The 12,500-nt window shown below is 34.4% G+C and overlaps 1 protein-coding gene across 10 annotated transcripts in view; it reads left to right on the forward strand.

Moving 5' to 3' along the window:
- LOC135096007 (homeotic protein female sterile-like) overlaps nucleotides 1-11,376 on the forward strand; it is a 44,399-nt gene extending 33,023 nt beyond the window's left edge. For all 10 annotated transcript variants that reach the window (XM_063997179.1, XM_063997181.1, XM_063997178.1 and 7 more), the window contains 3 exons: nucleotides 298-460; nucleotides 744-952; nucleotides 1,908-11,376. In XM_063997179.1, coding sequence (XP_063853249.1) covers nucleotides 298-460; nucleotides 744-952; nucleotides 1,908-2,030 — 495 coding nt within the window. In that variant the 3' untranslated portion in view covers nucleotides 2,031-11,376. The remainder of the gene's footprint in view (nucleotides 1-297; nucleotides 461-743; nucleotides 953-1,907) is intronic.
- Nucleotides 11,377-12,500: the final 1,124 nt, after the last annotated feature.

A 12,500-nucleotide genomic window follows, 5' to 3' on the forward strand; every position in this document is an offset into this window, starting at 1 on the left:
AATTATAATAAATACAATTATATATAATATATGTAATTCTATATAATCTATTTAATTCCTTGGAGTGTAAGTAATTCCATGTAATTCTGGCAGTTTTAGTATCAGTTCCCACGAAACTGAGGATTATATTTGAAATTCTATATAATCTATGTAATCCCCTGTAATGTCAACGATATGTAATTCTGGCAGACGTACAATCACTTCCCGCAAAGCTATGAAAATTATATGTAATTCAATATAATCTATGTAATCTATGTAATTCACTGTAATATAAGTAATTGTATGTAATTCCTGCAGACTTACTACCAGTTCCCGCCGACCTACGAGGAAGCGCTGGCCAACTCACTCTCCCGCATGAGGGTCGCCGCCCCCGCCCCCCCAACAGCCAGCCAGGCCGCCCCCGCCCCTGCCATCACCCCCCCGCGGGGCCCCATCCTGCCCCCCAGCGTCACCTCCACGGGTAATGGGACACACACACACAGAGAGAGAGAGAGAGAGAGAGAGAGAGAGAATGGATATAATTATGAATACATACTACTACTACTACTACTACTACTACTACTACTACTACTACTACTACTACTACTACTACTACTACTACTACTACTACTACTACTACTACTACTACTACTACTAATAATGATAATAATAATAATAATAAGAGAGAGAGAGAGAGAGAGAGAGAGAGAGAGAGAGAGAGAGAGAGAGAGCACTTCACCTCACCTCACTACCTCATCCCACAGCGGCACTCTTGCCTGTCGGAGTGCTGACGAGCCGGCCGTCGCGCGTGTTGGAGGAGCAGGCGGCGGTGTTGGAGGCGCAGAGGGAGGCACAGAGAGAGGCACAGAGGCAGGCGAGACGGGAGGCACAGCTGGAGCAGGAGAGGGACATGGAACGCCAGAGAATCCGTGAACTACAGCTGGCACAGTACTGCGGGTGTGCCAAGTGCCAGGTGGGTGCTGGGGGCTGGCTGAGGTGAGGTGAAGTTACATTAGGTTAGGTTAAGGTAAGTTAGGTTTAGTTAGGTTAGGTTACAGTACATTAGGTTAGGTTAGGTTAGGTTACAGTACATTAGGTTAGGTTAGGTTTAGTTAGGTTAGGTTACAGTACATTAGGTTAGGTTAGGTTTAGTTAGGTTAGGTTACAGTACATTAGGTTAGGTTAGGTTAGGTTTAGTTAGGTTAGGTTACAGTACATTAGGTTAGGTTAGGTTTAGTTAGGTTAGGTTACAGTACATTAGGTTAGGTTAGGTTTAGTTAGGTTAGGTTACAGTACATTAGGTTAGGTTAGGTTTAGTTAGGTTAGGTTACAGTACATTAGGTTAGGTTAGGTTAGGTTTAGTTAGGTTAGGTTACAGTACATTAGGTTAGGTTAGGTTTAGTTAGGTTAGGTTACAGTACATTAGGTTAGGTTAGGTTTAGTTAGGTTAGGTTACAGTACATTAGGTTAGGTTAGGTTTAGTTAGGTTAGGTTACAGTACATTAGGTTAGGTTAGATTTAGTTAGGTTAGGTTACAGTACATTAGGTTAGGTTAGGTTAGGTTTAGTTAGGTTAGGTTACAGTACATTAGGTTAGGTTAGGGTTAGGTTCGATTCAGGATAGATTAAGTTAAGAAGATTGAAGAAGGAAAGGAATTTAAAGACTAGTGTAAATGAAAACTACAAATATATAATTATAACTACTACTACTGCTATGTTACTACTAATATTACTACTACTACTACTACCACTACTGCTACTACTACTACTACTAATAATAATAATAATGACAATAGTAATAACAACAGTAACATCCATACTATTACCACCTAAAGTACTACCCCTACTACTACTACTACTACTGTAAAAACCACCACCAGCACCACCACCACCACCACCACCACTACTAACTCCACTACCCCCACACAGAGCCTCTACTATAGCTACTACTATGAAGACTCAATGAATGATGGAGGCACCTTCCCCATGGAGACACAAGTGCTTATGCAAGAGGTGCTGACGGACGGCCTCGCGTTCTGCACCCTCATGTAGCGACGTCGAGTGGTTGAGGAGTGCAGGGGCGTGTTCGTCAAGGGAGGCACGGACAGGTGGAGGTGAAGTGATGTTAGCGGAAGGGAAAAAATGTGCTTTGAGAAGGAAGGTGAGGAAAAGCTTGCCTCATTTGTAAGGAAAATTGAGGAATGTAGCAGAAAAATGTGATGAGAAGGATTGTATTGGAAAATTTTTGCGTGTCTGGGGAAAATAGAGGAATGTAGAAGGAGAAATGTGTTTTAAGAAGGAAGATAAGGGGAAACTTGTCGTGTTTGTAAGGAAAGTGAAGGAATGTAGAGGATAAATGTGTCTAAAGGATAGTCAGGGAAAAATTTTCTCGTTTGTATGGAAAAATGAAGGAAATTTTGCGTCTCAGGAAAAATAAAGGAATACAGAGGAAAACTGTCTTGTTTGTGTGGAAAATAAAGGAAAATTTGTCTCGTTTGTATGGAAAATGAAGGAAAATATAAGAAAATGTGAGAAGAAGGAAAACAAGGGAAAATTTACTGTTTGCATAGAAAATGAACGAAATTTTGTGCTTCTCAGGAAATAAAGAGAAAACCAAGGAATATAAAATGAATCACAAAGGAATATAAAGGAAAAATTTTATTAGGAAAAATTGAAGAAAAAATAGCATAGTTAATGGAATCACATATACAAAGGAATCACAAAGGAATATAAAAAAAAACAAAGGAATCATCTTATGAATGGGGGAAAAAGGAAAATTGTGTTATTGGTAAAGGAATCAAGTTTAATCAAAGAAATATAAAGGAATCACAAAGGAACACAGAAAAATTGCTAATAGTGAAGGAATCGAGTTTAATCAAAGGAATATAAAGGAGTCACAAAGGAACTTAAAGGAAAATTGTGTTAAAAGTGAAAGAATCGAGTTTAATCAAAGGAATATAAAGGAATCTTAAAGGAAAAAATCGTGTTAAAAGTAATAGAATTGAGTTTAATCAAAGGAATCACAAAGGAACATAAAGGAACATTGTTAAAAGTAAAGGAATCAAGTTTAATTAAAGGAATGTAAAGGAATCACAAAGGAACATAAAGGAAAAATCGTGTTAAAAGTAATATAATCGAGTTTAATCAAAGGAACCACAAAGGAACATAAAGGAACATTGTTAAAAGTAAAGGAATCGAGTTTAATTAAAGGAACATCAAGAAAATTGTTAAAAGTAAAGGAGTCAAGTTTAATTAAAGGAATATAAGGGAACAGAAAAACTGTGTTAAATAGTAAAGGAATGAAGTTTAATTAAAGGAATATAAAAGGGGAACATTTCATTGGTGAAGGAATCGAGTTTTTATCAGTAAGAAAACCAAGAATAAGTTATATCAAATGAAAAAAAAAATAATAATAATATAAAGGAAGAACAAAGGAACATAGAGTGAAACGTGTCATTAAAATAGTGTCCCTCCTACATTTAAAAAAAAAAAAACGAAAAAAAAGAAAAGGAAAACTGCAATTATTTAGAAAACAAATAAAAAGGCATAATTTATAAAGGAAGTAAAGGATTATAAATGAAAAATAATATGACCTTAATGAGAATGAATATAAAGCACACCAGCAAAAGTAAAGAAGTAAACAAAGGAATAAGGGATAAGAAATATAAAAGATAAACAGGGAAATATAATAGAATCAAAGGAATAGAGGAAAATAACAAAGGAATATAAGGAATAAATAAAAATCCCTGTACTGCCATCACTAACGAACAAAAACAAGTAACAAATTAATATAAAGGACTAACGGAAGAATGTGGAGGAGAAACAGCAGCAATAAAGGAAGAACAAAGGAAGATAATAGAGAATAGAAATACAGAAAGAGAGAAATGAAGGAATGCAAAGGAATATAAAGGAAACAAAGGAATGAAAGAAACACAAAGGAAGAACAAACAAGCAAAAACTACTACTACTACTACTACTACTACTACTACTACTACTACTACTACTACTACTACTACCAATTTAGAGATTTAAGAGTGTTTATTGGTGTGAATGAAAAGTTGTGATGCAGAATGAATAAGAGAAGTGTCCTAAACATTCTGGGAAGAGGACAAAAGTAAATGAAGAGAGAAAATAAGAAAGAGAAAATGAATGAATGAGAAGGCTTGTAAATATTTTGTGATAGAAGAGACTGAATAAAAAAAAATGAGATGCAATGAAGGTTTGTAAAGTGTTCTGGAAGATTAGAAAGAAAAAAGTAAAAGAAAACTCAGTAAATTTTGATGTTTTGTGAGAATAGAAAAGATTGGAGGGAAATAAATAAAAGTTTTGTATTTTTGGGGGGGAGATAAGAAGTAAATTAAATAAAAAAAAAAGATACCTGGGAATGAATGAATGTTTGTGCAGAAAACATTCGGTCATATAGAAATAGATAAAAAAAAAAATTGAAACCTTGTTGATAGAAGGAAAAAAATTTTGAAAGTAAAAGAAAAAAAAAGAAAAAAATAAATAAAATGTTAATGAATTTTTGTGAATTGCTTGCACTAGGGAAATAAAAGCAAATACAAAAGATATAAACTAAATTAATTATATTGGAAGAACAGTAACAAATAATATGAAAATTGCAATTAATTTTTCCTCGGTACTTTCATGGACAAAACAAAAACCATGACAAACATTAACATTATTTTTTTTTTTTTTGTCTGAAGGAAATTGAAAGGTAAAATAAATAAATAAATAAAAGTGAGAGGGGAAAAGAGTATTGCACTTTTGTTTGTAAGTATTTTTGAATGTTGAAGTGACACCAAAGATATGAACTTCAAACTTTAGGAAATACTTGTGAAAGCGCCGCTGGAAGAAAGAGAGAAAGAGAGAGAGAGAGAGGATGTGTTTTTGACGGTGAAAGAAGAGATAACAATTTTTTTTGCAATTGATTGTGAAAAAGAAGATATAATAAACTTTTTCGCCAGTGAAAGAAACAAAAGATTAGATTTTTTTTTTGCCGGTGAAAGTGAAAAATTGCACGAACTTTTTGAAGGTGAAAGAAAGAAAATATATTAACAAACATTCCTTCTTAATGGTGAAAGAAAATATATAATAGATTTTATATAACGTTTTTGAAGTGCGACCATGGAGGAAAAAAAAAAAAAAAACAACAACGAAAAAAAAGGGTATTTGAAAATTATGTACGTATTGCAAAATGTCTCGGCCTGCGGGAACATTTGTGTGTTTGACTCAAAAAGGAAAAGAAAAAAAATAACATCGAATAATATACGTATTTTCAGTGTGTTTTTTGAATCTTAAAATTGAGCAAATACAAATGAAAGAAGAAAAAAGTCCACAGAAATTTACGGAAGCATTTACCATCATTCATTTGACTCGCAGACATTTAGCATTGAATGTTTCCAAATATTTCTGAGTCAAAAGTGTTACAAGGAAGGAAACACATCAGAAACTGTACATATTTCATGTCTACAAGTTTACACCAACCGTTACCAACACTCCCCTCACTTGTAAACATTTCATACCCAACTTGTATTATTGTTTCTGGGGATAAAAGCTAGAAAAAAAATGCATTAGGAACTGTATATATTTATCTTCGTGAAAACACACATGCACAAACATTTACGAGCATTCTCTTCACTTGTAAACACTTAACATTGAACTTCTAAATGTTTCTTAATATAAAAGTTTTGAAAGATGCATCAGAAATCTATGTATTTAACTATGAAGGCATACACAAACAGTTACTGACGCTGCTCACTTGCAAACATTTAATATTGAACTTATAAATGTTTCTGAGGCTCAACCTTTGGATAAAACCACCAGATATTGTACATATTTACCTCTCAAAGTTTAAAGGAACATTTATTCACATTTTACTAATAAACTTTCTTGTAAGAGACTGATATGAATTTATTTATTTATTTATTTGTTTATTTTTTTTTTAGTGTGTTTGAACCTCCAGCTTGAAATTGTGGAAATAGCAAGATGTGTCGCAGAAAATAATGTAACACTGGAATTGCTGAAGTGGAAAGAGAGATGTGTTTACTTCAGGTTGTCTCGGAAAATAATGAGGTAATGTTTATTTATCCACAAATTGCAAGCGAACGTTTAATCTAAAATCGGAAATGTTGGACTTTTCTTTTGACATAAATGGTGTTTGGGCTGAAAAAGAAAGTTGAATTTGAATAAACCAGCGTGTGAAGGAACAGCTGCACCAGTTTGAGTGACTCGGAAAACATTAAAAAGAAATGTGTTTGTACCTTGAAAATTGAGGAAAAAAATAAATAAAATAAATAAAATAAATAAATAAAAAAAACAAGATATAATTATATACCCTTCTGGGAAAAAAAAAAAAAAATGTACAATGGTTCCCACACTGAACTCGAAAACATGTGACATTGAGGTTTTCTAAATGTGTCTGCACCTTCAAGATTGAAAAAAAAAAAAAAATAATAATAATAATGAAAACGAAAAGTGTGCGCATTTGACACACTCAAGAATTAAAAATAAAAAATAAAAAAAGTAAAAATAGAAAAAACATCAAAAGGAACCATTCCCCATATTGAACTTAATCGAATACATTTGCTATTGACCTTTCCTGAACGTCTGTAAAGGTTAACGTAAACAGAAAACAAAACAGAAAAAGTTGTAAATATTTCACATCCTCGAGAAAAAAGATACATATGGAATATTTACCCACACTGAACTTAGAAAACTATTAAATACGAACTTTCCTAATTGCGTTTGTACCTCGTAAGTTTGAAAAAAAAAATGGTTGTAAATATTTCACAGCGTCAAGAAAATAATAAACCTAACGCGCATTGTAAACATTCACCCACATTGAACTTGAAAAAACTTAAATATAAACTTCATGAACGTTTGTAAAGGCTGAAGTGGAAAGTTGTAAATATTTCACAGCCTCTGGGAAGGAAAATAAGATAAATAAATAAATAAACAATTATATACGGTATAATATTCACTGGGACATGTATTCACCTTGAACTTACAACACTATTTTGATCTTCCCTAGATACATTCATGCCTCGACATTTGAGAGAAAAAAAAAAGAAAATTAATTGTAAATATTTCACAGCCTCGGGAGAAAAAATGTAAGGAAAAACTCTATATAAGCACGTTTCCCTCAACACTGAACTTACAAAACTACAATGAACGTTTTTAAATGTGTGTGTGAAGACTGAGGTTAAGAACAGAACTTGAATTATCACATGTAAATACTCCCGTGAACTTTAATGAATGCGTGAAGCTTCAACTTAAAAAAAAGAAGAAGAAGAAGAAGAAGAGCAGTGATAAGATGTAAATATTTCCACGTGTTTTTGAAAGTCTCCGGCAACACACCGCCACGCTTCACTTACTGTTCCTCTTCGTGTTGAATGTCTGTCTGTCCTCCATGCAACGTGTCCACGGCACTCCATACCCACGCCACTGCACCCACACCCACCTCAAGGCATTCAAACCCATATGAAGGCATTTAAACCTACCACAAAACATTTAAACTTGTCTGAAAGCATTTAAACCGATAACAGAGGCATTTAGATTTTTTCAAGGCATTTTTTTTTTCATCAAAGAGGCATTTAACCCTGTCTGAAGGCATTTAAACTTGTCTGAAAGCATTTAAACTTACCACAAAGCATTTAAACTTACCACAAAGCATTTAAACTCATAAAAGAGGCATTTAATTTTTTTTTTCAAGGCATTTTTTCCTGTCAGACATTTAACCTTATCTGAAGGATTTTAAACTTATCTAAAGGCATTTAAACTTATCTGAAGGCATTTAAACTTATCTGAAGGCATTTAAACGTATCTGAAGGCATTTAAACTTGTGTGAATCTGTAATAGGGACATTTTAATCTCTGAAGGCATTTAAACTTAAGCAATTAAATATGTCTAAAAGCATTTAAACTTACATGAAGGCATTTAAACCTGTCACAAAAGCATTTCAATCTAAAAGAGTGTTTATACTAATTCGAATTGGATTTTAATATGATTGGAATGCACTGAAAACCTAAAAAAATCAAGAGTTTCTTTTTGCTGGGTCAGTCAGTGAGTCAGTGAGTCAGTCAGTCAGTCAGTCAGTCAGTCAGTCAGCTGTGTGTCGTAATGATCAGCTTCATTCCTTACCATCCATTCAGTTAGTGAGTCAGTAAAGAGGTGGAGTGGCTAACTGGCATGTTTTTCCTCACAATCAGTCAAGATGTCAGCCAGTCAGTCAGTCAGTCAGTCAGTCAGTCAGTCAGTCAGTTAGTTAGCTAGTTAGTCAAGCATAACTGTCTGGTCTGACTTGTATCGGCCAGTCAGTCAGCTAGTCAGTCAGTCAGTCAGTCAGTCAGTCAGTCAGTCAGTCAGTCAGTCAGCCAGCCAGTCAGTCAGTCAGTCAGTCAGTCAGTCAGCCAGTCAGTCAGTCAGTCAGCCAGCCAGCCAGTCAGTCAGTCAGTCAGCCAGTCAGTCAGTCAGTTAGTTAGTCAAGCATAACTGGTCTGATTTGTATCTCAGTCAGTCAGTCAGTCAGTCAGCCAGCCAGTCAGTCAGTCAGTCAGTCAGTCAGTCAGTCAGTCAGTCAGCCAGTCAGTCAGTCAGTCAGTCAGTCAGCCAGCCAGCCAGTTAGTCAGTCAGTCAGTCAGTCAGTCAGTCAGTCAGTCAGTCAGTCAAGCATAACTGGTCTGATTTGTATCTCGGCCAGTCAGTCAGCCAGTCAGTCAGTCAAGGATTGTGATAACTGAGACTCAATTTTTCTCAATCAGCCAGTCAGTCAGCCAGTCAGCCAGTCAGTTAGTCAATCATAAGTAGTGATTCCTGACTGACATTTTTCTCGCCCAAGTAGCCAGCCAGCCAGCCAGCCAGCCAACCAGTCAGTCAGTCAGTCAGGTGGAGTGGCAAGCTGGCTTCTGCTCTGACCCCTCCCTCTCCCTCCCCCTTACGCCCTTCAAAGATAACACTGCCCTATCTCACTACTCTAATATAAAACTGTATAGGCCATTGTGAAAAAGAAGCAGAAAATACACAAATAACGAAGGAAAATGATGAGGAAGAGAATAGACTAGAACAAAATAGCATTAAAGGAGAGAAATAGATGTTTGTATGCGTGTGTATGTATGTATGTACGTGTGTATGTATGTGTGTATGTATGTATGCAACGTTTTTGATTTTTGCATCCAATTTTCTATGAGACTCGTGTGTATACGTACATAGATTAAAACGGTCATGTGTACGTATTAAACACACATGCACATGGTTTATCTCTTGTTCGTAAGTCGGAGGATGTACACGCACATACGAACAAACTTAATAATGCACTGAAAAAAAAAACAAATAAAAAAAAAACAGGAATATTTCAGTTATTAGCAAGTCGCAGTATAGTTTAGTTCCCCCTGTTATTCCAGCAGTCCCCCCCCCCTCCACCAGTACTCCGTTTTCTATCAGTGTTCGCTAATTAATGGTAAGGGGGTGTTGTCTGTGGCGTTTATACTGTTACTAATACTATTACTACTTCACCTGCTGTAGTTATCCTCTGGTGATGGCCTGACAGAGAGAGAGAGAAAAGAAAACGGATTATACTGGAGAGGAAAGAGAGAGAGAGTGTGTGTGTGTGTAATAGAACAGTCTTGTATAGTGTAGACCAAAATTCTGTACTGAGCCACACCTGGTCGTATTGTGTTAGTCTTGGTCGGTGGGACTGAAAGGAACTTATTCTGCAACACGCCTGCGCCGCAACTTCACTACATTGCAAAGGCTCTAGTTGAAGTGACGTGGGTTTTCAAGGGTGTTTTTACGGTTCTAGTGACAGATTAACAAGATTTCTACATTCCAAAGGCTCTAGTTGAAGTGACGTGGGTTTTCAAGGGTGTTTTTACGGTTCCAGTGACAGATTAACAAGATTTCTACATTCCAAAGGCTCTAGTTGAAGTGACGCGGGTTTTCAAGGGTGTTTTTACGGTTCCAGTGACAGATTAACAAGATTTCTACATTCCAAAGGCTCTAGTTGAAGTGACGCGGGTTTTCAAGGGTGTTTTTACGGTTCTAGTGACAGATTAACAAGATTTCTACATTCCAAAGTCTTTAGTTGAAGTGATGCGGGTTTTTAAGAATATTTTTACGGTTCCAGTGACAGATTAACAAGATTTCTACATTCCAAAGGCTCTAGTTGAAGTGACGCGGGTTTTCAAGGGTGTTTTTACGGTTCCAGTGACAGATTAACAAGATTTCTACATTCCAAAGGCTCTAGTTGAAGTGACGCGGGTTTTCAAAGGTGTTTTTACGGTTCTAGTGACAGATTAACAAGATTTCTACATTCCAAAGGTTCTAGTTGAAGTGACGCGGGTTTTTAAGAATGTTTTTACGGTTCTAGTGACAGATTAACAAGATTTCTACACTCCAAAGTCTCTAGTTGAAGTGACGCGGGTTTTCAAGGGTGTTTTTACGGCTCTAGTGACAGATTAACAAGATTTCTACATTCCAAAGTCTTTAGTTGAAGTGATGCGGGTTTTTAAGAATATTTTTACGGTTCCAGTGACAGATTAACAAGATTTCTACATTCCAAAGGCTCTAGTTGAAGTGACGCGGGTTTTCAAGGGTGTTTTTACGGTTCTAGTGACAGATTAACAAGATTTCTACATTCCAAAGGCTCTAGTTGAAGTGACGCGGGTTTTTAAGGGTGTTTTTAAGGTTCCAGTGACAGATTAACAAGATTTCTACATTCCAAAGGCTCTAGTTGAAGTGACGCGGGTTTTTAAGAATGTTTTTACGGTTCTAGTGACAGATTAACAAGATTCCAACATTCCAAATTTCTGAAGTGAAATGGATTTAATAATGATGACAATAAAAAAAAAAAAAAAAAAACTAATCAAATCAAACGTAAAAGATTCAATAACTGTGACAAATAATGAAGACTGACTGGAAATAATAATAATGATAATAATAATAATAATAATAATAATAATAATAATAATAATAATAATAACAGTGAACAACAGACAGGTACGCGAGGCCACACCAAAGGGTTATACAACAGGTGAACTTTGCAGGTGAAAATGAAAAAAATATGTAGGAACTTAGTAAATGTTGTGAGAATTTTTTTTTTATTAACTTTTTTTCTCTTTTCCTCTGTGGTTCATATTGAATCACTGTGTGTGTGTGTGTGTGTGTGTGTGTGTGTGTGTGTGTGTGTTGTCTATCCCACCGCTGCCACCAATGTTTGCCAGCGAAATAGGTGTGTGTGTGTGTGTGTGTGTGTGTGTGTGTGTACGCTTATGCCCCATGTACGTACGTATGCTTGATACATGCCAAAGTTATACCATAAATGAATAATAAATAAAAAAAAATGAATAAAAGTATACCTAACTGTAGTCGTTAACTAAAAAAAAATATATAAATAAACAAATAAATAAATAAAAAAAATAAAGCATGTGAATCAAAATTTAGTCTTTTATTTTATTTATTTTATTTTTTTTGTTTTCATTTTTTGAGCTTTTTTTTTTTTTGCATAGAATTAATTCATATAAAACTGCAATGGCTCAAGATTTTAGAAGCAAACAATAAAAAAAAAAAATGTAGATGAATAGACGAGAGAGAGAGAGAGAGAGAGAGAGAGAGAGAGATTTGTACAGAGTGAGTGGAGGAAAGGAAAGGAGAATAATGATAAAAGTAGGAGATATGATAAATGAATAACAATTTTCTACACTTATGTCCAGTTTTATTATTTTTTTTTTCATTATTCATTTCATTCATTAATATTTTCATTCAGTCGTTCATCAATTTTTTTTTTATTTTTCTCTTCCATCTTATCTCTATTTATTCCCTCTTTCTTATTTTTTTTATGTTTTCCTTATCTCTGTCTTTCTTCTTTACTCTCCTCTTTTAATTCGTGTCTTTCATTCATTCTCCTCATTGCTTCAACAACGACATTAATTAATTCACTTGGTTAATTCATTTGTTCATGCATTAAATTTTCGTAACATTTGACAGATGACAAAAAATAAATAAATAAAATAAATGAATAATAATAATAATAATAATAATAATTCGTATACTTTTTTTTTCATTTATTTATTTATTTTGACCAGTGTCTCTCTTATATATTCACGTTTACAGCCTTTTTAGTTCACATATGATAAAAAAAAAAAAAAAAAATGAAAAAAAAAATTATCTCTAGTGAAAACCTGGACCTGTGAAACGAAATAATACTCCCTTGTGAAAACCTGGATCTGTGAAACGAAACGATGTAAGGCAATCAGACGCAAAAGAATATGTATATAAAAAAAAAAGGAAAAGAAACTATATTCAGTTATGTAAACCTGAATGTAAAGAAAAAAAGAAAACGAAAGATTAGTCCAAATGAAAACCTGAATTAAAAAAAAAAAAAAAATCGAAAATACACCATAATGAAAACCTGAAAATAGAAAACGAAAAAGTACCCCAAGTGAAAACCAGGATTTATGAAACGGAATTATTATTATTATTATTATTATTATTATTATTATTATTATTATTTCTTTTATAATATAT

The sequence above is a fragment of the Scylla paramamosain genome, unplaced genomic scaffold, assembly GCF_035594125.1.
Source record: "Scylla paramamosain isolate STU-SP2022 unplaced genomic scaffold, ASM3559412v1 Contig2, whole genome shotgun sequence".
NCBI lineage: Eukaryota > Metazoa > Arthropoda > Malacostraca > Decapoda > Portunidae > Scylla > Scylla paramamosain.